This window comes from Strongylocentrotus purpuratus, unplaced genomic scaffold, assembly GCF_000002235.5.
Source record: "Strongylocentrotus purpuratus isolate Spur 01 unplaced genomic scaffold, Spur_5.0 spur5_scaffold_21, whole genome shotgun sequence".
Taxonomy (NCBI): domain Eukaryota; kingdom Metazoa; phylum Echinodermata; class Echinoidea; order Camarodonta; family Strongylocentrotidae; genus Strongylocentrotus; species Strongylocentrotus purpuratus.
The window spans coordinates 23,028,881-23,056,021 of record NW_022145607.1 but is presented as its reverse complement, the minus strand read 5'-3'; the positions used below and the strand labels follow the sequence as shown (position 1 = coordinate 23,056,021).

Here is a 27,141-nt window from a genome sequence, read left to right as displayed (position 1 = left end):
TAAGTGTCATTAACTGAACAAGATATTAATGTAATGAATGAGAGAGATTGAAAGGGGGGGGGGAGGGAATATATAAAGGATGAACAAATGCACACAAATAAGGAGAAAGAGAAAGGGGAAAGAATATTGCAAGGGGAAAAGAGATGAAAAGGGAAAAAGAGGAAAGGTTTGTTTTTTTAGAATGTTTCTTAAGTATGTATGTTTCTAAAGTATCTTTTTCTTCAATTATCTCACTATGTTTTTCTTTTTCTTTCATTATCTTCCATTATTCTCTACCCTCTCTCTTCCCTCTCTCTACCCTCTCTCTACCCTCTCTCTTCCCTCTCTCTTCCCTCTCTCTACCCTCTCTCTACCCTCTCTCTTCCCTCTCTCTTCCCTCTCTCTACCCTCTCTCTTCCCTCTCTCTTCCCTCTCTCTTCCCTCTCTCTTCCCTCTCTCTTCCCTCTCTCTACCCTCTCTCTTCCCTCTCTCTTCCCTCTCTCTTCCCTCTCTCTACCCTCTCTCTTCCCTCTCTCTTCCCTCTCTCTACCCTCTCTCTTCCCTCTCTCTTCCCTCTCTCTTCCCTCTCTCTTCCCTCTCTCTTCCCTCTCTCTACCCTCTCTCTTCCCTCTCTCTACCCTCTCTCTTCCCTCTCTCTACCCTCTCTCTTCCCTCTCTCTTCCCTCTCTCTTCCCTCTCTCTTCCCTCTCTCTTCCCTCTCTCTTCCCTCTCTCTTCCCTCTCTCTTCCCTCTCTCTTCCCTCTCTCTTCCCTCTCTCTACCCTCTCTCTTCCCTCTCTCTTCCCTCTCTCTTCCCTCTCTCTACCCTCTCTCTACCCTCTCTCTACCCTCTCTCTACCCTCTCTCTTCCCTCTCTCTTCCCTCTCTCTACCCTCTCTCTTCCCTCTCTCTTCCCTCTCTCTACCCTCTCTCTACCCTCTCTCTACCCTCTCTCTACCCTCTCTCTTCCCTCTCTCTTCCCTCTCTCTACCCTCTCTCTTCCCTCTCTCTTCCCTCTCTCTACCCTCTCTCTTCCCTCTCTCTTCCCTCTCTCTTCCCTCTCTCTACCCTCTCTCTACCCTCTCTCTTCCCTCTCTCTTCCCTCTCTCTACCCTCTCTCTACCCTCTCTCTTCCCTCTCTCTACCCTCTCTCTACCCTCTCTCTACCCTCTCTCTACCCTCTCTCTTCCCTCTCTCTTCCCTCTCTCTACCCTCTCTCTTCCCTCTCTCTTCCCTCTCTCTACCCTCTCTCTTCCCTCTCTCTTCCCTCTCTCTTCCCTCTCTCTACCCTCTCTCTACCCTCTCTCTTCCCTCTCTCTTCCCTCTCTCTACCCTCTCTCTACCCTCTCTCTTCCCTCTCTCTACCCTCTCTCTTCCCTCTCTCTTCCCTCTCTCTTCCCTCTCTCTACCCTCTCTCTACCCTCTCTCTACCCTCTCTCTTCCCTCTCTCTTCCCTCTCTCTACCCTCTCTCTACCCTCTCTCTTCCCTCTCTCTACCCTCTCTCTTCCCTCTCTCTTCCCTCTCTCTACCCTCTCTCTTCCCTCTCTCTTCCCTCTCTCTTCCCTCTCTCTACCCTCTCTCTACCCTCTCTCTTCCCTCTCTCTTCCCTCTCTCTTCCTCTCTCTACCCTCTCTCTACCCTCTCTCTTCCCTCTCTCTTCCCTCTCTCTACCCTCTCTCTTCCCTCTCTCTTCCCTCTCTCTTCCCTCTCTCTACCCTCTCTCTTCCCTCTCTCTTCCCTCTCTCTTCCCTCTCTCTACCCTCTCTCTTCCCTCTCTCTTCCCTCTCTCTTCCCTCTCTCTACCCTCTCTCTTCCCTCTCTCTTCCCTCTCTCTACCCTCTCTCTACCCTCTCTCTTCCCTCTCTCTTCCCTCTCTCTACCCTCTCTCTTCCCTCTCTCTTCCCTCTCTCTTCCCTCTCTCTTCCCTCTCTCTTCCCTCTCTCTACCCTCTCTCTTCCCTCTCTCTACCCTCTCTCTTCCCTCTCTCTTCCCTCTCTCTTCCCTCTCTCTACCCTCTCTCTTCCCTCTCTCTTCCCTCTCTCTACCCTCTCTCTACCCTCTCTCTTCCCTCTCTCTTCCCTCTCTCTTCCCTCTCTCTACCCTCTCTCTTCCCTCTCTCTACCCTCTCTCTACCCTCTCTCTTCCCTCTCTCTTCCCTCTCTCTTCCCTCTCTCTTCCCTCTCTCTACCCTCTCTCTTCCCTCTCTCTTCCCTCTCTCTTCCCTCTCTCTACCCTCTCTCTACCCTCTCTCTTCCCTCTCTCTACCCTCTCTCTTCCCTCTCTCTTCCCTCTCTCTTCCCTCTCTCTACCCTCTCTCTTCCCTCTCTCTTCCCTCTCTCTACCCTCTCTCTTCCCTCTCTCTTCGCTCTCTCTTCCCTCTCTCTTCCCTCTCTCTACCCTCTCTCTTCCCTCTCTCTACCCTCTCTCTTCCCTCTCTCTTCGCTCTCTCTTCCCTCTCTCTTCCCTCTCTCTACCCTCTCTCTTCCCTCTCTCTTCGCTCTCTCTTCCCTCTCTCTACCCTTTCACACACACACACTCTCTCTCTCTCTCTTCCCTCTCTCTTCCCTCTCTCTACCCTCTCTCTTCCCTCTCTCTTCGCTCTCTCTTCCCTCTCTCTTCCCTCTCTCTACCCTCTCTCTTCCCTCTCTCTTCGCTCTCTCTTCCCTCTCTCTTCCCTCTCTCTACCCTTTCACACACACACACACTCTCTCTCTCTCTTCCCTCTCTCTTCCCTCTCTCTTCCCTCTTCTCATCCTGCAAGATTGATTTATGTATGGATGAAAGCAGGTCAGTAAAAAGTATACAGGTAAGCAGAGCCTTGATCTTGGATCCCCATTGCTATACAATATCTATAGAATATACAACCAGACCATTCCACTAGACCATCCCTGGTCCTTGGGTCAGTTGGGACCAATAACACTTAAATACCAAAGTCTTCTAATTTATGAGAGAAAAAAGATCCATGAGTCTGAAAGTGACTTAACAGTAAAAATGTGCAGACAAGGAGAGCCTTGATCTTGGATCCTCCAATTGCTATACAATCTCCATCCATAAACTATACCACTAGACCATTCCTGGTTCTTGGGTCAGTGGGGTTTAATAATACTTAAATACCAAAGACTTCAAATTTCTGAGAAAAAAAAGAAGATCCTTGAATCTGAAAGTGATTTAATTGGAAATGGAAGAATTTTCATCTATATGCAGATCGTGCACTTGGTCTCTGATTATAATTATTATTCCCCCACCTAATTCAAATACATGTACATCCATCCATCCATCAATCAATAATACTCAATCAAAAACCCAGACTTTTATCAATCAAGTCACATTCTTGCTCACTCATACATTAACAAAACAGACATAATAAAGCACTGAACACAAAAATATTCCAATGGACATGTTGAATTTAATTGCTTTCAATGTACACAAAACGTGTCTTGGTCATCTAATATTCACATATACAATTTATGACCCAAACTTCCTTTCTGCACATATAGTTTGAATTATATAAAACACCATATATGCGGGGGGCTCACAAGTATATAACATATCTGTACCCCTATCACACTCTGAATATTCAAGGGAAATCTGTATATATCTTTATAGAAATATACAATTATTTTCTCTTTTGGTCATGATAGGGGTAACAAAGTACATGGGAGAGGAATATTTCTTTTTAAAAAAAAACATGTACAAGGCATTATCAGTATTTTCACAAATATAGGCTCTTTCTGGTATTTGTTTTATTCTACAAAATTCTACATTATTGACAAAAGTATTATGTACTGATCTTGGCCTAAGGCATTTTTTAAATATATTCATAAATACATATCATTATAAAAACATGAAATTCTTTGGCTCTGAAGAATTGTACAGGTTTTTTTTTTAGTTTCAGCAAGAATTTTGTCTTGTTCATTCTTTATTAAAATCAAATGATATAATTTCAAGAACTTAAGCTGTTAAATGTTACACAAATAGAAACACTCCGAGTGCTAAGAAAGGCTTTATGAGGGGAACTCTTACATGCTATAATATAGAATGTAAGTGCAGCAAAAGCTGCTTCTAGTGCCGTTTGTTTGGGTTAACAGAGACTGGAGAAAGAGATCTCTTTAAAAGAGCTTTGTTTAAGAGATCAAAGAGATCATGAAAGATTGCAGGGGAGAGAGAGAAAGAGAGGAAGGAGAGAGGAGAAAGAGAGAAAGAGAAGGAAAAAATGGAGTAATTTAGGCAACCACTCCTGTTTACTGCAATATAAAAGGTGCATTTCAAACCATAATGTGCATTGGCACAAGTAGTAAGAGAGAGAGAGAGAGCATATATCACCCCTTTTTTTCTTCATGATTATCATTAGTTGAAAACTACATCTATGACAGAAGAACAAATTCATACATTCTTTTAAAGCCTATCTGCACTAGTTTGGCCAGGAGGGATTAGACCTCCCTGCATGGTCAACAACAGGTAGTTATCTCATCAAATCAACTCTCATGGGGGCCAAAGGGTACTGCTTAGGCATTGTTTGCTATATAGAGGGCGCAAGCTGCTACAAGTAGTGCAGACAGGCTTTAAATGATACAACTGACAAATATACTAAAACCATCATATCAGGAGGAAGATCCCTAAAAAAACACTTCTCACCAAAAAGGACAACAAAAATGTCAATACATGAAATTTAGAACAAAGTTTTTGTGCAAGCAGAGTTTTCTGCATATTCATGAAAACGTAAAATATGAACAAGTACCAGTACATTTTTGAATACTTGGGGTAAGTGCCTCAATTACAAAGGAAGAGATGGTATTGTTCAAGCCAAATCTTAACATTTTGAATTTTGCAAAAGTAAACTTCCAGATTGAAAACTTACGACACACAGAAAAGAATCACAACTTTTAAATATTCAAGATTGTTTACATTTAGCATACATGTATATGAAAAATAACAGGAGGAAATTGGTAGAGCAAAATTTTCCCTGTTGTGAGAGTGAAAAATCAAAATCAAAACATACTTCAGAAATAGGAGCACTACCTGTAGCTCATTTTTGGTGCTCAAATTCCCATGAAATTCCAATGAAATCTTTGCATTCCTTAAAAACAAGGTTACACTCATAACTACAAGGAGAGAAGTAATTTGCTTTTCGAGCCGGCAGGGGGGTGGTAGAGCATATATTTACATACATTCGCTACTTGAGCAGAGGTGCTTTAAAATTGAAATCATATAAAAAATAAAACATAATATCACGTACACGATGCAGGGCAAAGAATCCTTGTTATGAATGATTGCCTCTGCGAAAACGTGTTTTTTTGATCATCCAATAAGCAGCCATTTTGGAAAATGGAATTTCTTTGTCCTGCACAAGTTGCACCCATTGCAAGGCTTATTTGTGAATAGACAGAAAGCTTTGGAGTCTTATAGTGATGGTTGTTGCACTGAGATTACATATATATTCTAAATAGAGACTAAACAGGGAAGATTTATAAATGTCATTTTTAGGAACCACACAAGAATGTTTATTCCGTCTAATTTGGGAAATGTATAATTCAGCAAAATTGAATTCCAACATTCCAGATTCTTGCTTTTAATCGAGCCAGAAAATCATCAAATTAGTGACTGTTTGAGCAGTACTATATTACATGTAGTGACGTACTGTGTTGGTTGCAATTCACTGAAACTTCAAAAAAAAAAAAAAATTCTTTAAACCAGGGAGGACATTTTGCTCAAATGAGTATATATGACATGATTGCAGGGCCCTCAGGGAGAACAATAGGGACTTTCAGATTTGCACGTCGACATAGTGGACTGCTACGTGTGATGTCCTTTAAGGCAATGCGTCGTCCTTTTATGGCACTGCCAATGCCTTAAAAGGACGTCACACGTTGTAGTCCACTATGTCGACATGCAAATCTAAAAGTCCCTAGTATCAGTACTGATGAGGCTACCCTGGGTAAACAAGACATATTATCATGACTAATTATTATTATCATTTTGTAGCATAGATTTAAATATACATGTATCTCTATTTTCCCTTCAAGTATTGTATGAATACACAACACACTGGAGTCCTAATAAAGAGAAGGACTAGACCATATTTGAAGTGAATTATTTCATTTAGGTGTGAAATACTTGTGGCTCAGTTTAACATCCATTAATCAAATTCCTCTACAAATTGTTTGAATACGATACTCTGAGAAACCCAGGTGATAACAGTACTTTTAATAGAATACACATTGTGATTTCAAAATAGATTTTAAATGGGTTTCAGTAAGATATTCATAAATTATTATTACCCTTTAAATTAGTCTGCTAATAAGAGCAGATTCGTTGGCCTGAATTCACAAAGGAGGGTTGTCGACAAACCTTGGTTTTTTGTACGTCATATGACACGTTTTAAGCGTTTTTTACAAACCTGGTTTGTAAAGAACAAAAGGAGGTTTGGCGAAACAAAAGGAGGTTTGAGCTCAAACCTTGTTTTGTGAATTTGGGCCATTAAGTTTGAGAAATGAAATCTGTTTTTGATCTTCATTGCTTACTACCAAAAGAGGAACTATATCCTAATGGACTTTGTACTCAACTAATGCCCTTTTAATCCTCAATATGAACCAGCGACTTGCATTGTTTTTTCACTTGGCAAACAAGCAAACAAATCTGACATGTTCTTCCACTTTTCTAAAAAAACTGTCCTATAAAGACCATAAGGTGTAAAATCCTGATGGAACTAAACTAAATTAATGCCCTTTTAGCCCTCGCCTTGAAACACACTTGCAGTGTTTTTAACAGTTGGTATGAGCAACAAGCATCAGACATGATTTCCTCTTTTTCTTTTTAAAGCTGAAAATGGGCATGAAATTCTAATCACATTTGTCCTTACTTAATACCCTTTTGGTTCTTACTACGAATGATCATTGTGTATTGTTTTTTAAGAGGAAAAAGCAATGGATATGATTTCTTTTTTTCCTTGGCATTGCCCTTTCAAAACTGAAAATGGACATGGTATTCTAAACAAAATTATCTTCACTTATTGCTAATGCCCTTTAGGTTCTTACTACAGATGAATGACGTGTGTTGTTTGTTAAGAGGAAAAAGCACCGAACATGATTTCCTATTTTCCTTGGCATTGTCCTTTCAAAACTGAAAATGGGCATGAAATTCTAATAACATTTGTCCTCACTCAATGCCCTTTTAGCTCTTACTACGAATGATAGACGTGTATTGTTTTGTAAGAGGAAAAAGCACTGGACATGAAATTCTAACAACATTTGTCCTCACTCAATGCTCTTTTGGTTCTTACAAATGAATGATGTGTATTGTTTTGTAAGAGGAATATCCCTGAACTTTGCACGGTGACTTACTTCCATGACCTCTTGAACCCTCGTCTTTAAATATCAATTACATGTATGCGAGGCATGTTGGAATGTACCACCATCACAATGGCGGACTCCTACACACATAACTGGTAATGACGGTCTGCTGCATGCCTGAACTACACACATCAAATGCCCTGTGTATCTTCTCCCATGTCACTGATAACACTCTAACTCTACATAACATTATAGGGTGGGCCATAGAATGTTATTTCTTGAGTGCAAAAATGAAAGTGGCATGATAATGATTCATTACTCTATTTAAATTGCTTTAAAAAAAACAACAATGGAAATATTCATTCCAAGATATTGTTCATTGTGTATAAAGATTGGTATAAATAATTGGTAAATCAATAATGATAAATCAAAGTCTTTTGGATACCTTCGTTGGCTGTGCATGTCATACTCATGAATGCACTTAGCGGAGGGGTGAACAAAATTACACTCATTTCAGGTTGTTCCTATTTAAAGACTTTGATCCCATTGAAGATCAATCGTGTTTGAAACCAATTAGAAATCCATGTTAAAAACGTATTACAGAGTGCGTTAACTCTCTGTGTGAACACTGCCTAGACAAGGATTGTGGTCTGACGATTCAAGCGTGTCGAATTTCACCACATTCCATCTTGGCTATGCCTGTACGGAGAGCAACCAAATACATTTTTGTTTTCCCAAAATAAACCATACAACCAATAAAACTGTACTTTACGGTAGCAGACGCCCACCAGACTTTAACTAATGAGAAAATACTGAAAAGAAAGCAAATCTGATATATCACCTAGAGAATTTTCAACAGTAGAAGTTGAATATTAAACCTACCCCTAGCTATCCACATGTACTCACGAAAAAAAAAAAAAAAAAAGCAGTTACTGCCATTTTATTTGAAGATTTGTATGTCAGGTTTTTTCAATATTTCAAATGCTTTTCTGTCAGAAGCATCTTTTCAGTCATTTTGTTTTGCACTTTGGCATATTTTTTCATTTGAAAATGAACTATGCAGCTGAAAATCGTGAAAGTCAAAATAAACACATTATCAGTGGTAGATGTCTCCTTTGAGGAGACAGGAACAAAACATACCATACAACAAAACATGAAAAGACAATGTAAACAAGTCGCAGCACATCATGTGCTGTTAAGATCTTGTTTCAAAGAAACTAACTGATGTCATCGTAATCAGACATAGACCATGTCTTGCATGTCTAAGCTACTTTGAGCAGCAGCTCCATCTCCTTCCGATCTCTCCATCTCCCCCGGTCCCGGCGACGAATCAATGTCGATGGGCATCGGGTAGGGATGCCCGTTATCGTCGAAGAACCTCCGGAAGGTGAACTCGAAGAAGGCATGGTCCGTCTGCTGCCGATGGTTCTCCTCCTCGTTGGGGTTACTATCCCAGCTGTCGGTGCTGGAGTCGGAGCCGAGCTTGTTGGGCGAGACGGGATCGAAGTTGGAGGTATCAGTGGGGTGGCGGACGGTGGGGATGTAGGGGGCCTTCATCTTGCGGATGTTGGAGTCCAAGTCTATGGTCTGGAAGAACGGATGCGACTTGATGTCCAGGACGCCATTCTTGCCCAGACGCTCCTCGGGTCCCGTGCACAGACGGAGGATGAAGTCAGAGGCGTCACGGCTCAGCTTGGCTTGGGACGGGATGTGAAGGCACTGTTTCCAATTGATCACCTGAAGAAGATAGTCAACAAAATACAGATAAGACACTGGGATTAGCTTTAACTCAACACCAGACCCTGCCAACCTCTGGAGTTCAAAAACTGTATTCTTTAATCACCAAATATGTATTTTACTTACAAAAATTGTATTAAAAAAAAAAAAACACGGATCAATGCCTCTCACAGTTCCTACATACAGGAAGAATTTTTTTAATGGATCAGTGGTTGAATATGCATGATTTTGTCATGACTGGTGTGTTCTATGAACCAATGAACATTCCCAAATTGCCAATGTGAGATGCTTGTAGGATACTTTACAGGACAGAATGGGCATTTTGCCATTGAAAACTGCTGTCACATGGCCTATATGCTTTTGGTATGGACAAGAAACTTTACAGAGTGTCAATATTATTATATTCTGCATGAGCCAAGAAACTTTACAGAGTGTCAATATTATTATATTCTGCATGAGCCATAACATTTGCAAGAATCTCATGTTGCGAAGTTCACACTATGGGGTAGGGTCATGAATGTACGAACACGTATTTTTTTAATGTAGCCAGGGGTAACTATTGAAAAAATATCTTCTGGAAAATGTCTTTGTCTTCTCATCTGCAATCAATACTTTCTCATAGTATGGAACTTCAACATTGGATGCTACAATTTGGTTATTATAAAGTGATAGAGGCAAGTAATTAAATATGACGTACCTTCCATTGGGTCTCAGCGGGTGAGTCTGCATGGAACGGTGGCTGACCAACAAGCATCTCGTACAAGATGACACCTACACTCCACCAATCACACAGCTGGGTGTATCCTGCATGGGAAAGACAAGACCTCATAAGTTAAAGACAAACTGAAGTACAATCAGGTTTTTTTCTACCCTTGGACCAAATTGATTGATCAATCAGCTTGTATTTATAGTATATACATATAAAATAGGGTATAATATTTCAACCTCAGCCTGTGGCCTTGGTGCAATATAACATTACTATAACATTTGTCTGCTCATGAATTTTATTGTACTGAACTCCGGAGCATTCAATGTTTATGTATAAACATACCAAAGGCCATTCATTGTTTTCAATTATCATCGCCTCTGGAGCTATGCAATTAAGGGTTCCATACAGCGTTGAAAAGATGTTGTATTGCCCTTTGCGACCGACCCCAAAATCGTGAAATCTACGGTCGGCTTAAAAAAAATATGTATTAAAGCATTTAAAACTGAGAAATATCAGCCCAAAGAGGAAGAAGAAGAAGATTTCTGATCGACCGACCAATGTTTTGGCGCATAAAGGGCAATACAACATCTTTTTTTTCTAAAGGCCTAACAGGTGTGCAATATCTTTGCAGGTTTCACATGAATGATAAATGTATTTGTCCCTGAATGCCACTAAATGGTCCTTTATCATCACCATTGACCTCACCTGTTCTGGTAAGGACCTCAGGGGCGATGTAATTGGGGGTTCCAACTAAGGAGTGGGCCTTGCACCTCTCCTGCTGCCGCTTCCTTCTCCTCTCCAGCGTCTTGAGAGGGCGCTTGTCGAGAGATGAAAGGTCCAGCTCTTTCTCTTTGTGAGCGAAGTGGTTGATGCATTTGCACTTCTCACCGTCCATGGTGTCGAAGGGCTCCATACTGTCTTGTCTTGCATGACCAGCTGTTGCATCAAAGAACGAGTAAAGGGTGAAACAAAAGGTGGAATTATCAAGAGCAGGTGCAAAAACAACACATGTTGTAAGTTTAATAAACAAGTCATGTTTATTGATGAGAATATTAAATATATAAGATGTAGTTTGATTGTTTGAATGCACCACTAACGACTGACAACGCAGGATGGACATTCATCCTGGGATAGCTTCCTCTGTGAGCTGTTAATGGGATTATTTCTACATGTACAATGTACAAGGTCTCCTATTCTACTCTTCTACAGCACGAGCACTTGTAATGCACCTATGAACTGAAGTGACTTTAAAATGATTACCAAATTCAAGTGGATAGATCTCAACTGATGTGTCTGATTTATTTGCTTAAAATATTGAAACCTGAATTTATAATAAGCAAAGTGAGGTATAAGATCAAAACTCACATTTCTGATAGTACTTCGAGTCATGGGTCCATCTGAAACCTGTGCAGAGACCAAAGTCGGTGAGCTTGATATGACCATCTCTGTCAACTAGGATGTTGTCTGGTTTGATGTCTCTGTGGATGAAATCCATCTTGTGTACACTCTCTATGGCCAGGACCAGTTCAGCGATGTAGAACCTGGCCAGGTCCTCCTCGAAGATCTCTAGACGGATCAGGAGACTCATCAGGTCACCCCCTGGGATGTAGTCCATCACAAAGTACAGGTTGTCCTTGTCCTGGAAGGAGTAGTAGAGTTTGACTACCCACTCGTTGTCCGCCTCTGCCAGGATGTCCCTCTCTGCTTTCACGTGGCCCGCCTGGTTGCGCTGGATGACATCCAACTTCCGTAGCTTCTTTACAGCGTATAAGGCATTGGTGTCAACTTTCCTGGCAAGAGCCACCTCACCAAAGGCTCCAATGCCAAGGGTTTTGATCTTCTTGAACATGGATTTGTTCATCTTGGCACGCTTGAGGCGGAGGTAGTTGGATTCCTTCTGGAAGAGCATACGCCTCATCTGGTCACGGTCCCCAGAGGTTAGGTCTACACGCTGCATCTCCTGCTCAAGTTGCATCCGCCTTGTGATTCTTTGCCGATGCGACTTGAGGATATTTTCAACGTGTTGCTCCATGTAAAATTTGTAGGCTTGCGGATTGTAGGTCTTGACCCGAGGCTCGTACCTCTCCTTATGCCTACCCTTGTTGCGTCGCTCAGGAACAGGGGATTCTATTCTGCTCTTCTCGAGAGGCTGGGAATCGCTGGATGCACTCTCAAGATCACCAACATCCGAGATCTCTGAAATAAGAGAGGGAGGTCTGACAAGAGGGGATTCTGATCTTGTGGAGGAGCTCTGTGTGCTGGTGCTTTGAGTGCTGACTGTGTCTGGGGATGAACCCCTAGCAGGTGGAGGCTGGTCAGGACCATGGGCTTTCTGTAGGACAGGTTTAGCCACCGTGGTACTTCGAACAGACTGAAGAATAGGTGGTGAAGAGTAACCTGGCCCTGGGAGGGCAGTTGAACTAACAGCAGCAGGAACAGGGACGGGAACTTTGAGATGCAAGTCTTTGGTCTTCATTTCCACACTCTGCACAGGAGCTGCTGGCCTATATGGTGGAGGCGGTTTGCTACCTCCCGTTAAATCATTGTTCGGATCAATGCGGCTAATCGTTACCACAGCAGGCTGCGGTTGATGATGCTGAGGGAGCTGGGTCTGAATCTGTACCACGTTGCCTCCTCCCATCTGTGACGGAATTGGCTTGAATACAGTACTGCTATTGCTAGGATTCTGACTATTCTGGGGAGTGAGTCTTGCTGTATTGAACTGCTGTTGAGTCATGGTTGGTGTGCCTCCTCTCTGCTGTTGCCCACCTATGTGCCCTGCTTGAGTCTGAATAGAATTTGGGGTCTGCCGATGTTGAGTGCTGAATTCGTAGCTCGGAGGAGGCTGAGTTTTACTGATCATAGCACTTATCATGTCCTGGCTATACATGTTAGGCTGATTGTCGGGTGGTAAAATCATAATATGAGCAGAGCTTCGATGCTGCTCTTTTGAAGTGGAACCATGTTGCACATTCAGGTGATTTGACATGTTGGGACTCTGCCCGTTATAAGTCACATTTGACCCGGCTTGTGGGTTATGCTGTGCTGCCAACTGACTGGACACTTGTGTGCTTTGTACAGAGTAGGTGGCATTTGTCATTGTTCCATGTCTTTGTCCCAAGTCATATCCATTGGACTGGGGAATGCTTTGACCTTGCGCAGCTGCCGTTGCGGCTTGAACATTGTAAGTCCTTCCTTGCGGATAAGGAGGCGGATTATGCGAAGACATAGGATCCGACACGGTAAACTGCTTTCCCGTTGAGTATGTTGTTGACGATGTTGTTGAGATTGTAATAACAGTTTGCCTTTTGATAGTTCTGTCCTCAGGATTGATTGTTATTTGGTTGTAACCGCTATCAGCTGGCCCTGGCACTCTACTCATAGTCAGGCTCGACACATACCCTGAATTGTCTCTTTTTGGATTCACATACGACTGGTAAATATCACCATTGTTACCTATATGTAACATATTTGCTACCTTTGTCCTTTCCATAGATGGCACTGATCTATTATGGTTTGTGCTTTGCAGATTGTTCGGCGGAGCCCTACCGGCAGTTATATGAATTTGCCCACTACTGTCTCTCGAATGTGCAGGGTAACCGCTGTAATTCATGGTGTTCCACTGCGTTTGGAGTCTACTGTCACCACCGGGTGCAACTGATCCTGCAAAAGGCATTCCCTGTGAGTTTGGTGCCAAATTGTCACCAGCGGCCATTATGGATGTGTAGGAACGGCCAGGGTATGCTGCCTGCTGCTGCTGTTGAATGGAAGAGGACCTGCCATCGCTGAAGGAGTTGTTTGAAGATATGGATGAAAGACTGCGGGTATTGTCGCTACCACCTAGGTGGATCTGTTGACGGGAAGTCTGCTGGCCGTACGGTGATGGGTGCTGCAAGGCATCTCCAGCTGCGTTGGACTGTAGTAGTGGCTGCCCTCTGTCATCGTAGCTAGATTTCCGCTTGAACCCATGAGCTGTGGGCATGTACATGTAACAAAGGAAAGACACATGTTATTTTGTACATGCCAATTAAATCTCGGATATCATAAATACTTTGATTTACAAGTAACAAATCAACACCATACAATTTCAACTGCTAAAAGAAAAAGAAAAGAATATTTCATGGTGTGTGCAGAGAGAGTGTATAAGAACTATTTTGAATTGCCATTAAAATTTCGCAGGATGTTGAATTACTGATACAAAATTCTGTATGCATGTACATGATGTACAGAACTAATGTGTTAATTCTTTTTTAATGGCAGAAAATACATACAATACCACTTGATTACAACAACAATAAATACATACACTGTACATATGACATAGAACAATGAATTATTGTTTTGCTCTTTTATTTTATTCAGACCGCTTTGGGAGCTCCACGTGCTACTTCTCATAAATATGGGGGGGGGGGGGGCACTATCAAATATTGGTGAAAGCGCTTGACTCTTGAGAGGACCCAGGTTTTGGCCCTTGAGAATTAAAAGGGTACCATGCAATGCTGGGGTAATAATTGCAATGTCAGCAGAAAGAGCATTACTAGGTATGTCTTCATCAGCTCGAGATTGCCTAATAGCCTGCTATTTCTGATTAGGGAAATAAGCAAGAAGTAACATATCACGTACAGGGGTGTTCATGTATTTAATATTTATCAGCTCGAGATTTGACCTCAAAACTCGAAACTCTAGCTCAAGATATTTTGCTCAGCATTCGCGCATATTGCGAGTCTTCGGGCTGGTGAGGATGCACCGGACAAATAGCGGGATGTTTTGGAAACTTGCCCAAGATATCTTGAGATGATTATCTCGATCAAATATCCCGCTAATTGCAACTGCGGGCTGATAAATACGCAATTTAGCAGGATAATTTGCGATTAGGATAGTTAAAATATCTGGATATTTGGCAATCTCGAGCTGATGAGGACAGGGCCTATTGATGTTGGGACCAACAAACAAATTATCATCATCATTATCAAACTCACGTGCTGGGACAGTGCGGTACCCACTACCGTTGCTGAGTGAGGAGCTGTCTGTACTGCTGGCGTAGCTACTGCCGTCCCTGATGCTACTATCCGGAGAGTCTGGACCCTTGGGCTGCTGCTGCTGGTACAGCCTGGAGATCTGGGAGACTTTCGCTCCGCTTTCCTGCTGGAGGAACAAGAATAGCAGAGAAAATGGAGAATTAAACTCTATGGAGATCAATTTTGAATTGAGGATCTGAAGTTACTGCTACATGTACGTGTACTACAATGTTACCAGCATGCCCCCCCCCCCCCCTCCCCAAAAAAGGGTACCGGTACATGTATTCAGCAGGATAAGAGTCTAATATTTGACACTTAAAGGGAAATCCAACCCAAATAGACAACTACTGTACTCAGAAAGCAGACAAGTCAGAGAAGCAAACTGATGAAAGTGTCAATTAAATCTAACTAAAAATAATAAAGTAATGAATTTTTTAAAGTTGTATGCACATGTACCTACTCTACATGTATGGGCACTTCTAATTGGCTGAAGCAGCAATGTCAATGTGATGTAGTGCCGGGCTAATTTCCCATCTGTTCCAACATATAAAATAACTAAAATTTAATTTTTTCAAAATGAATTGCACAGAATGGTCTATTCTTTATAGAGGACCTATAATAATATGCTATCTACATGTATATAGTGTCGATGTACAATGTATGCCTCTCCAACTGGCACTGTACCTGGCAATGTCTCCCTGGCCAGATTTCTGTATAGGAAAATTTTAAGTTTTAAAAACGACATTGTTCACAAGTACATGTACAAATCGGCGCATTCAACTGCACCTCGCACTAAATAAAGTTCCTTCCCCGATTGTTTTTTTTTAACACAGACCTGGCTTGCTGCCCATGGAGTCTGCAAAAAAATAGGGGTGCGTCTTACAATGTATACAAAAGTGCGTCTTATACACTGAGATTTACAGTTTCAATAATTTTGCAGTTTTCAACACATAATGTAGAAGAAGATTAAAATGTTCAACCAAGACATGAGAACACTAAAGTGATACAACTACATTGTGTGTTAATATGTACAGTGTACATGCACATTGTACAATTTACATGTAGCTCTGTAATGTTATAAAAGACCTCTACAAATGAGCTGTATACATGTACATGTACAAACAGAGCTACATTACAAATGTATTAAGAAAAACAGGTTGTGTCACCGGAAAGAAAAAAAGGACATCCCTCTTAAGATGATAAGATCCAAGGAGGTGTCATAAACGAAAATGTTATTTCCCTACTGGTTCACTTTTATTTCAAGATGTCTCTTGAGCTTCTGCTGTTTTTTGTTTTATTGATAGTTTTAACCAGGTTTCATGAATTCATGTACAACAGCTTGGTATTGTTCACCTTTTATAAAGACCATATCTGAACTGAAAAATAAAATTGATGAATTATATATCAACAGAAAGCTTATTTAAGCCATAGATTACAATAATATCAATTATATGCCATTTTAGTGTCTTTCAGAGGAGTATCAGCTCTCTGAAAACTCAAAAATCTATAGCTTTGAAAATCGGAAGTTGTCGACCTAAAAACCTGCTATCGACTTGATGACATCATGTTTAATATGTCGAGTACACATGTTGACAATGACTTTGCATTGGCTCATTGCCTCAGCTACATGTATGTAGGTGAACCAATGGGATCCGCATGGTATGCCATTACTGTAACTTCGGCAAATTTGACCCCTGTTGACCCGTTATTTGGAGGGGTGCGGAAAATGAGGTTTTAATATGCATTTGTACAATATTGAAAGGGTAAATACTTTTTATTCCTATGTACTGCATATTTGTATTCTTATTTCTACATGTATATTCATCCAGTTTTCCGTTTATATCAAGATGTTTTTTAATGGGATACATGTAGGGTCTTTAAAGGGCTAGGCATTGGAATGATGGAACCAGAAGGGACTCAAGTCAGTAAAACCCCATTGGAATTCACTTGGGGGCTGTGGGGGCATTGATGTCACAGTGCTGAAACATGCGATGGGAATCCCTGGAATGCGCACACACCAGATCCCATGTCTGCGACTTCTTGTTGTGACCACTCCGCCATAGCTTTTTCACATACTCCTGTGACCCACTTCCAAACATTTGGAGAATGCAATGGGCTACTTGCCATTGTAATGTACGTGGATGTACAAGTACTGTACAGTAGATGTAAATGTAGATTCCGTATGGGATGTATAGCACTGGCTTTTAATTCAATAACACTTCATAGAGGATTCCATTTTATAGTGATGGAACATCATGGGGTTTTGTGTATTTTTTATAGGAAAATCACCAAAGGCATTTACAAATATGTACAGTGCATCATTTTGTGTACACCTTCAAAATCAATTACTGTACATTACAATTTACATGTACATGTGCACTTTAAATTTTGTGAATGCATAGTACTATTACATGTATACATGTACATGTATACAGTTAACAACTACTGGTACTGTATATTAAGATCTGCACCTGCATCAAGTTTCGTCATTTCTCCAAGTTTTGTCATTTTTTTAAGTGAGTGAAAAATTGACTCGTCCCAATTTATGTTTCTTCAGAATGTGAATATTAAAACTTATACATACATGTACATGTACATCTAAAAGTGTTTAACAAAGGCCTAAAGATTCAACTACCGGTAGTCCATCTTTCATTCTTGATTGAAGAGAAACACAAAAACGTCATATTCGCAAGGGGTATATTAGTTAACTGAACATGTACATGTACAATGTAGTATGTACACTGTATCTCATCACATGAACATGTGCAATAACCCAGTTCATACATGTACATGAGCAGATAATAGTCATTGCAGACCAAATTTTGAAATACATGTACACGGAGACAAAATATGTGCTCATGAAAGTTATGTAATCATTATCCATTTATGCACAAAAACTGCACTCCATGACACACAGGTGGAAGTATTCTTTGAAGAGGGGAAACAAAGGCCATTTTAATATGTACAGTGTAGCACCTCCATCCCTGTAGGAGTGTGGTATATTACTAATAAGGAGAATTTTCTATTTTCATCACTACAAAGAAGAAATTTACGCAGGCAGAAGATCATTCAAACCATTGGCAGGTCCATGATCAAATTGACTAATCCTGTGACCTCATGGTCCTTTTATTCTACCCACTTACATCACAACCAGACGGTGAGCTGGATGATGCACACGCACCCAAAGCCCGCACACTAGATTCAGTGGTCCAGATCCAAGAATGCCAAGAATGTGGCACGTTTCCTGGGCCTATTATCTTGCTAACAATGGCTGGCGACCCACACACACACACACACAAGACTTTGATCAAACCTACTTGCTTTGCACTCCCCCCCCCCCCCCCCCCCCACTCTTTCTGTTCAATGGTACTAGTCTAGAGCAAGCAGACCAGGTGAATAAACTTTTGACAGGGATCTTCAGATCTTTAAAGGGGTCGGTCACAATATCACTGGTCATCGCAATTCAGTCCAATTCATACTGGATTTGGGTGTTGCAGGTACCATTCCAGTATTCCACTGATTCTTTCAAATTCAATTTCAGCACCAATTATCTCAGAACCATGCATACATGTATACACGTATCTATTAACTAAATACCTTTTCGGCATGAACTTTAGGATACCAATTCAAAAAACAATACAGAATAGAGTTGTACATGTACATGTACATATACAGTGTACATGTTTGTAATTCATTATCATTATTGGTCTTATGACCAATCCTTAACTTTTTTCTCTCATTTGTCTGTATATCTAGCATCCTAAAATCTACATGTGTATCTCTCTTTTTTTCTCCTTACAAAAAAAATTAACAATTGAAGTTGTATTTGGATTTAAAAAAGACTACGTACAAAGACTAATCCCAATCTGGTTGCATGCATCACAAGAGAGAATTACACAATCCCCCTTGCCAAGCTACATGTACACAACTACCAATGCCTATTCAAAAGGGGGAACATCTATTGTTGTACACTCTATCTCTTAGAATAGGGATGAACAATAGAGCTGAGAAAGAGAAACAGTGAGAGAGAGGGGAGAGAGAGAGAGAGAGAGAGAGAGAGAGAGAGAGAAATGTATAGATCTTGGTAGAAAGACAAAAAAACAAACAAGGCAAATGTTGCCATGTATGGAATGGTGGTGGTTATTTTACCTGACTGCTAAGAAAGCATTAATGCTTGTACAAGTAAGCAACCAGACGGCCGACGGCTTTAGGTCCTCTCCGAGGGACCTAGTGATGAGAATTAATGCCTTACCAAAGGGCATTAGCGCATCGCCTTGGTTTCGAACCCGGGTCATCGGATTACGAGACCACTGCTCTAACGACTGAGCTATCGCGCCTCCTCATAAATAGACAGACAAAATCTAAAAGGAATAGTAAATAGGACGACAGAAAAATTAAAGTTAAGGACAGAAAAAGAAAATTCTGACAGAAAAAAAAAGTATATTAACTCTTGTACTGTACAGTACATGTGTATTACATGCTGCACCGAGCCATTGAGTACGCAAACAAACAATATTACAAGCCCACATAATGTACATTGTACATGTACACATTACACATGTACAGGTTCATGTTTTCGCATTAGAAAAAAAATATATCTTCTGCTGATTGCTGACCTGTATTCTGAAATAACCAGTTTGTTGACAACACAGGTTTTGTAGGTTATTTCAATCATGGAAAACCACTCTCCCTAAACTACGGTAAACTCTGGAAATATATATTCTTTTAAAAAAATGTTTTTTCTTCAATTTTCTCTAAAATACATGTAATAGAGACAATACAGCTACAATCGACATGAACAAGTACAATGTTTTCTTCAATTGTTTTTGTTTGTATACCAGTACAATGAGTACATGTACATGTACATCATATGAGGAATGGAATGCTACAATGTACATGTATAGTATTCCATTATTTTTTTATTTTTTAGAGCTTTTGGAGTTTGGAGTTTTCAACTCAACAACTTTACTGAACATCATGAAAAATGCACTCTTAACCCCTCCCCCTAAAAATGAAACACAACTTGTTGTCAAGGAATTTTATCACTTGAGAGTAAATCAAATAAGCTTTTATCCTCTTCAAGCTTTCACTTCCTTCCTTAGCCTTGAGGAATCAAATGCTGAAGAATCAGACTCAGAAGTACATGTACTAGCATGAGACTGAAAACCTCCTGGGTTTGAACACATACATAATGTACCGTGTATAGGCCTGAACTGAGCTTCCTATATTTAGTATACTTTCTTAACATCTGGCTTGGGGTCAAATGTTTGACCCTGGCCTTGATGTCTGCAACCACCTGGTCAAGGGGTCGCATTCCCCAGAGTTACTTCACTTTCTTCATCTTCTCCTTACTCTCGTTTCTAGTCTCACAACCAGACTATCACCTTCTGTTGCATCTATCAGTATCTGTGCATTCTTTTCTGTATGTGTCATCATAAACTGCTGTTAATATACTGTACATTTGTATATGTACATTCATCATTTATACAAACATACAGTGGACAATGTTCATGTGACACAGCAGGCTGATGACAAGCATACTGTAGACTTTGTACTTTGGATCCATTTAGATACAATCAAACCCATCGAAAAATAGACAGTAATTTTTTTTGTTTTCGAACTTGCACATCAGGCAACATGTTGGTCTGATTTGGATCATAAATGTACATTCGCTTTTAAAAGCTTTGTTCAAATATGACATGGCAAAACTGCCATGGAATTTAAACTGTTTATGATGATGTAATGTGTAAACTGTAATAAGCTTCACATCAACAACAAAAAAATCTTATAAGTTTAATATAACACAGAGCTCAGTGAATGTGTAGAACCTTTGCCATTCATCGACACATAAAAAACGGGGGCTTTTTTGCGACGATTTATTGCGACATATCTGAACGAGCCTTTATGATTAACCTTACAAATATGTTACTTGCCATTGTTCACACGCTAGTCATACAGCCAATGTACAGGTAACAATAGTCGCTGCATCTCAAGGTTAACTATATTTGCTAAAGTTCCATACTAGTACATTGTATTACAGTGGTACAATACATGTACAATGACAGTGTACTATTTCAAACAAAATGAGTGTGTAGAGAATGAGGTGTTATCTACAAATAAAGTGCATAAAAGAATACTGTCTAATGTAAATGTACATACAATAACCACATTTGAGGTTACTCTCAAAAGTCTGAACTAAAAAGAATTACAAGGTGACATCCACAATATTTTTTATTTAAAATGCACTAATACTATACAGTACAGTGTACAGTACATGTTCATTGTACCGTTGTACTGCACATGCAATGCAGAAAATAATAGGCCTTTGGCTTCATGACCACATGTACCGCTCTTTGTACATGTATCTGCAATCTGCATACATGTGTAGGCGGGTTCGAAACCAAGGCAATGCACCAGTGCCCTTTGGTAAGGCATTAATCCTCATTACCAGGTCCCTCGGAGAGGACCTAAAGCCGTTGGCTGTCAGTTTGAAACAGTTTGTAACTTTAAATGGAATTGATTCAGATTTGCGGGACGTCACTTGTGGGGTCCCACAGGGATCCCTTCTAGGCCCACTTTTGTTTATCGTGTATATTAACGATTTTCAACTTTCCGCAAAGATGTTATCATTCGTTTTATTTGCAGATGACTCAAGTGTATTTTTCTCTCACAGAAATCCACAAACACTTTTGCAGACTGTAAACTCTGAGTTGACTAATTAATGCGACTTTGTGGATTCATGCAAACAAGTTGTCTTTAAATCTTTAAAAAACTAATTTGTAAATGTACTGTACACTGTACATGTACACTGTACCTGTAAATGTATTGTACATGTACATGTAGCGTGTAGGCAATGTGATTTTTGCACAGAATGAAACTTAAGTACATCGACTCAATTCCACTCAATAAATTTACATTCCTTATGACGTCAAATGGAGCTTAAAATAGAGGACGAATAGACAAACGCTAAGAAAAGAATTGGAAAGCTTTACATCAAGGTAAACCAGCTGTCTATCTTTCTTTAGACACCCTGCTTAGAGAAGACTTTGACAAAAGCGGATCAACTGATTGCTCATCTGTATCTGGTAATCCTAAAACTCTTGGAATTTTTCTTTTGCGTTTTAAGAATACCCAGCAAAGAAAATCAATAATAAGTCTTTTGGTTCTGGGGCGAGCCTCTGAGTAAAGTGCATATACACTGTACAAACTACTGTAATCCATGCGGCAGGCAAACAGTCAAGCCACATAAATTGATCTACAAAATGTATGTACACACTGTACTCTACATTTACTTTTTGTACATTATACCCCAGAGTCCCTACTCACATTTTTAGCAATGTTACGATTACAAGATACTGTTATTGTGCAAAGTATATCCCAAATGTTAAATAGCTCCATATCTTAAAGGGACTTGGTAATGGTAAAATTGTTGAGATGAGAGAAAATGGTGCTATAACTTAAAGGTAACTGACTTGTTGCTTACATGTAGATGTACAAGTAAAAATAATCTGAAAGTTTGAGTGAAAACAGACCATTATTAATGATAAAAATTGGGAAAAACTGATTTTTGTTTTTCTCTCTTTCTCATCAACCTTCAACAATGTTACAGTCACTTTAATATTTTACCACAGTAAAGTTACCCCTACCTTCAAATGATACCTGGGCAGCGTTTCTCGAAACCGAGATAACTACAAGTTCACTGACATCCCATTGAAACGTGTGTTAAACTTAATACACGCGTTGCAATGGGATGTCAGTAAACTTGTACTAATATGACGGTTTCGTGAGACGCTGCCCTGCATGATGATATTTACAAGTTGATTGTATGATAAAACTCACCTCATCATAGGGGATAGGCGAAGGCTGCTGATGATGATACTGCTGCATCTTCAATCCAGGCTCTGGGAGACTGTTCCTGATAATGTCCAGTTTCTCTTTATATCCTGCCCTCCTACTACTCTTGTCCCCACCAGTCTGTAGTCGTACCCCCTCCCCTCCCCCTCCTGAGTTGCTCCCATTGGCATGGTTGCCATTTTGCGATAATTGCGCCCCACTCCCGCTCGAGTCACTCGGCTGGTTAACCCGGAGGTGGTGCAGGCTATCGGAGATGTCACGCAGCATTTTTCTGTGGTTCCCTACGAAGATCTGCGGCCTGGAGTTGGCCGCCCCTTTCTGCATTGCGCCCCCCTTGTCGCTGTTGTCACCAACCTGCGACAAAGCTTTCAAGTCTTTGCTTCAAGTCTTTCTTATGTCACTCTCGTGCGTCGATGTAAGGTAAATCCACAAGCAGCATGATAAATAAGTCACTTCTTAAAATATATCCAAAGTATAAATCCATGTGTCCACTTCCTACAGTGGTTGAAAGAAACTACTAAAGTGGCCTGTAGAAAGATAAAATTGAGAAAACACAAGATCATAATTACATGTAGCATTATGAGTGCACATGACACATCTAAAATAATACACAGCTAAATCTCCAATAACATGCCTATGATGTCCACATACATGTACATGTAAAAGGATCCGGGCTAACTCGGACCAGGGGACAACTCGGTCCAGCTGCAAAAACTGTCATTTTTTTGTCACTTTACCCTAACTCTAACCCTAACCCTAATCCTAACCCTAACCCTAAACCTAACCCTAAACCTAGACATGCAAAAAGTGACCGTTTTTGCAGCTGGGCCGAGTTGTCCCCTGGTCCGAGTTAGCCCGACTCCATGTACAAGTGTGCATACATATATTTTTTCCCCTTTTCTTTCAGTGTTTCTCACTGACAGTTTACTATATACCGTACCGGTTTGTACAATGTAGTACTGTAACGAACTAACGTTAAAATGAATTATTTATTACCTGTCTTATTGCTTCAATCAAATAGTCAGTAGCGCAGACATCATATAAAAATTGTACATTGGCCATGTACAGGTTCAATAATACAATTGTACAACACTGGAGCTCTTGATACTGTGCGGTGGAACCAGGGAAGTCTCACAAAAATAACAATAAATTAATAAAATTCCTGGGGAAATACCCTAAAATACTCCCTACAATTGTATGTACATGTATGTACATAATGTGCAGCCAAAATCAACATTAAAGAACCAGGATACAGTCAGTACATACATGTATATGAACAGTGTTGTATGAAGTTTGTTCACCCCAAAAATAACAATTTCTAGCAGCTAGTGGATATTGTATTTTTAACACCTTACCATGTACATTATAAAATGTGGTTTCACTACCTGTAGTTTGTGTTTGACAAAATACATTTTCATACCCTAACACTAACACTGTACATGTATGTTGTTGTTGACTGTAGCTGGGGAAATTCCCCAAGCTTTACAACTGCAACTGAAACTGGAAGTACACACGTACATGTACATGTAGGTAATACAACTTACAATATATGCATGTGCTGCTAACAAATTTTTTTTTTAGAAAGACTCCACATTGTACATTCGTAAATTTATTATCAGGAAGGGGGTCTGGCCTTTTTACACTTTACGTGTACATGTATACATACTGTATGAGCATTGAGCAGTACATCAATAACATTTTGAAATCTGGGGTGTTCAGACTTAGATTGTGGGTGTCTATGTGTCCCACGTATTTGGGGGGACGTTTTCTTTGGCGCACAGCTGCAGGTGTAGAGTTCCCGATCCGCATGCTGGCAATGCAAAAAACAGATTTGCGTAATAAAATACTCCCAGTTCACCGCCTACTTTTATGGGTTGTCCGTCTTCCAGAGGATTAATCGTTCATAACATCAAAGTCTGTAAAAAGTACAGTAAGTGTGAAATGCATCAAAGAGCATCGTCCTGGAATCCATTTTCCGCATTGCCAATCGGAAATAAGAATTGTCAGCGAAAACACGGACAATCCTTATTTTTTACTTTTAGGACGCGTCTGTCCTCGTTTACGAAGAAGTTCCTCGTTTTATATGCGGACAATCCTTATTCTCAGACCAGCGCCCCTGGCCCTACTGCTGAAAGTAGCAAATCAGAAATTTAAAAATTTAAATAGTTGTCTAGGCCTATGTAATTGATAAAGCAAAAATGAGCAAATCTGTAACCTACATGTACGAATACATGTATGTAGATCCAAGAAGTTGGAGTTAACGACGACCCACCCATAACTGCCCAGGCCCTGGATTATCATGCTGCAACCCTAACATTCATCTTAGATATGCACATTTAACGTTCTGTTGTGAACAAAGCAGCTCCTGCATAAGCTGTGATCTTCATGTCTTGCAATCTTTGATATTATATACCCAGTTTTGTATTGTCTCTACTAGATCTATCTTATTTACTCATTCTGCGAAGGATCAGTATACACTCCGCAGCGCAGTTCTCCAATCCTGGAGGAAACCAAGAAGAAGAAGAAGAAGATCTAGGCCTACATCACGATGTAATGTACTACATACGGGCATAGTAGTCTACATGATGTAGGCCTAGACCTCTATACCTTTTTAGAACCTTCCCATTTTTTGGTTCTGTGCCTGAATATTTCATCAGGTCTAGACTACATGATCTAGTCTAGACTAAATTGAAATTTACATACATGATCAGATGATTATTGGTTGGGGAAAGAGAAACCAATATGTGTGAGTCAATGAAGCACTACTGTGTGGTGGTTTCCTAATTCAAAATATTGCCAACTAACAACTAATGAACTAGACTGAGACTGTTCTCTTGAATGAGTCTTGTTCTGTTTCGAATCTTGTTGAAGTTTAAATTAACACCTGAATAACAACAGATTAACAACACAAAACAGGCACAAACATTATAAATGTCAATGATTTCTCACCTTAATCAATATCTACATTGGTGTGCTATACACCTAATATCTTTACGGGGGAAACCAGGGAGAAGCTAATTTCAAGCTGGCTAGGAAATTCATGATTCCTGACGAGTTTGGAACATAAACAATGCATGTTTTTCCAGTGCACTGTAGATGTCGGTGGCCATATTGTTGATGTCATACACACGCTCACACACAATGCCAGTTGTATGTGTGCGACAACATGCAGAAAGAAATTCACACGACCACGAAACAGGTTGCCTCACATTCCTCCTATCTACGAATTAGATTTCCACGTTTCCGTCCAATTCCAAAATCAATCGAAGATACTTTTCCGTGAATTATTATATCCAAGTGATTCCACGCGATTCTAAATTTCTAAAGTAACAATTTACGCTGCGAAACAGAGAAATTTCCTCCACAGAAATATATGACATATTCACAATCTTGTTCCGCATAGACAATACATGTGCAAGATTTCTCTTCAGACAAATTACGTTTATTTTACACACACACAGTTTGTTTCCCACGGATGGTATCCCATGGAACCATGGGAAATACCTTTGTGTTGGGAGAATTGAGTCTCGATCAGGAATGTAGCGCGGCTTATCGGCGAAGCGGCCTTGAGCGGGCTCGGCTAATGGAACGCATTTTATCAATCCATCTGTCTGTAGAATTTTTGGAATTTGGAGGCTAGCTCCGAACGCGGAGGCGGATGTTTCGCATACACTAAGAACTTATGAATGTCACCAGGACATAATATGAAATGAAAGGACGATTTAATGGATATGTGGCCAGTGACTCCAAATTTTTCTGTGACATGAACTCAATGACAATGCATTCTCAGAATGATTCATTTTGGGGGTGTAACTGTAAGTGTCCAATGTGTGCATCCCGCCCCCCCCCCCCCCACTCAGTGTTATTTAGGGTACGCGTATGGTTGTTCCCTCCTTCTGAAAGCATCCCCCTCCTATCTCAGGATTGCCAACATTTCTGAACCCCCCTTTCGCGGGCTTTTCCAGCCTTGGAGACCCCACTTAATCCGGAACACTGCTCAAAGTACCTTTATCTAATTATTCGAGATATTTTATAAAGCCCCTTTTAAAATTTCTCGGGAGTCCAATAAGAGAGAGAGAGAGAGACCCCCTTTTAAAATATTTTATAAACCCTTTTTTAACTTTCTCAGGAATCTAAAGAGAGAGAAAGAAAAACACCCCCTTTTTGAAATCTCCGGGTGAAAAGTCAAATACACTCCCTTTTTTTTTACAATTCTCGGGCCGGACGAAAAGTACCCGTTTACCGGAGATTTTGGGAACACGTATGCGGTCCCTCCGATCCCGTAGTGGGGGTGGGGAGTGCACCAGTGGCCCCACTCCGCAAAGGAATAGAAAAGAAGATGATTTAGGTCCCCATCCCGCATCCTTCCACTGTCGGTGGCCTTCACCGAGTTAGTGTCCCTTTATAGAGGGACACTACACCGAGTAAGAATGTTGCCCCCTCTATGCCTACCAAGTACCATGCATGCTATAGTGCCCCCCCCCCCCAAGGAAAAAAAAACAAACTTCCTCCACAATTTTAAACGGATAATAATTTGTCTACTTTTAAAATCTTA

The 27,141-nt window shown here is 40.5% G+C and overlaps 1 protein-coding gene across 2 annotated transcripts; it reads right to left on the bottom strand.

Annotated features, from left to right (window-relative positions):
• Positions 1–8,402: 8,402 nt before the first annotated feature.
• On the bottom strand, positions 8,403–26,118 carry LOC590401 (serine/threonine-protein kinase LATS1). Of its 2 annotated transcripts, none has more exons than XM_011671802.2 (7): positions 25,536–26,118; positions 22,572–23,113; positions 14,694–14,856; positions 11,080–13,686; positions 10,420–10,650; positions 9,703–9,809; positions 8,403–9,005 (listed from the first exon to the last, which is right to left on the bottom strand). In XM_011671802.2, the coding sequence occupies exons 2-7, from the start codon at positions 22,908–22,910 to the stop codon at positions 8,505–8,507; spliced, it is 3,948 nt and encodes a 1,315-aa protein (XP_011670104.2). In that variant the 5' UTR covers positions 22,911–23,113; positions 25,536–26,118; the 3' UTR covers positions 8,403–8,504. The 2 variants fall into 2 exon arrangements, with proteins under 2 accessions (XP_011670104.2, XP_003723560.2); XM_003723512.3 differs by having other exon boundaries at positions 14,694–14,859; positions 25,536–26,116.
• Positions 26,119–27,141: the final 1,023 nt, after the last annotated feature.

Excerpts from the sequence above, each read along its gene's own strand:
- LOC590401 (XM_003723512.3), bottom strand. The coding sequence starts at position 22,910 with ATGCAGAAAGGGGCGGCCAACTCCAGGCCGCAGATCTTCGTAGGGAAC. Across the intron at positions 13,687-14,693 it reads GTACCGCACTGTCCCAGCAC|CTCATGGGTTCAAGCGGAAA; the intron begins GTGAGTTTGATA and ends ACATGCCCACAG. Across the intron at positions 10,651-11,079 it reads CTCGAAGTACTATCAGAAAT|CTGGTCATGCAAGACAAGAC; the intron begins GTGAGTTTTGAT and ends TTGATGCAACAG.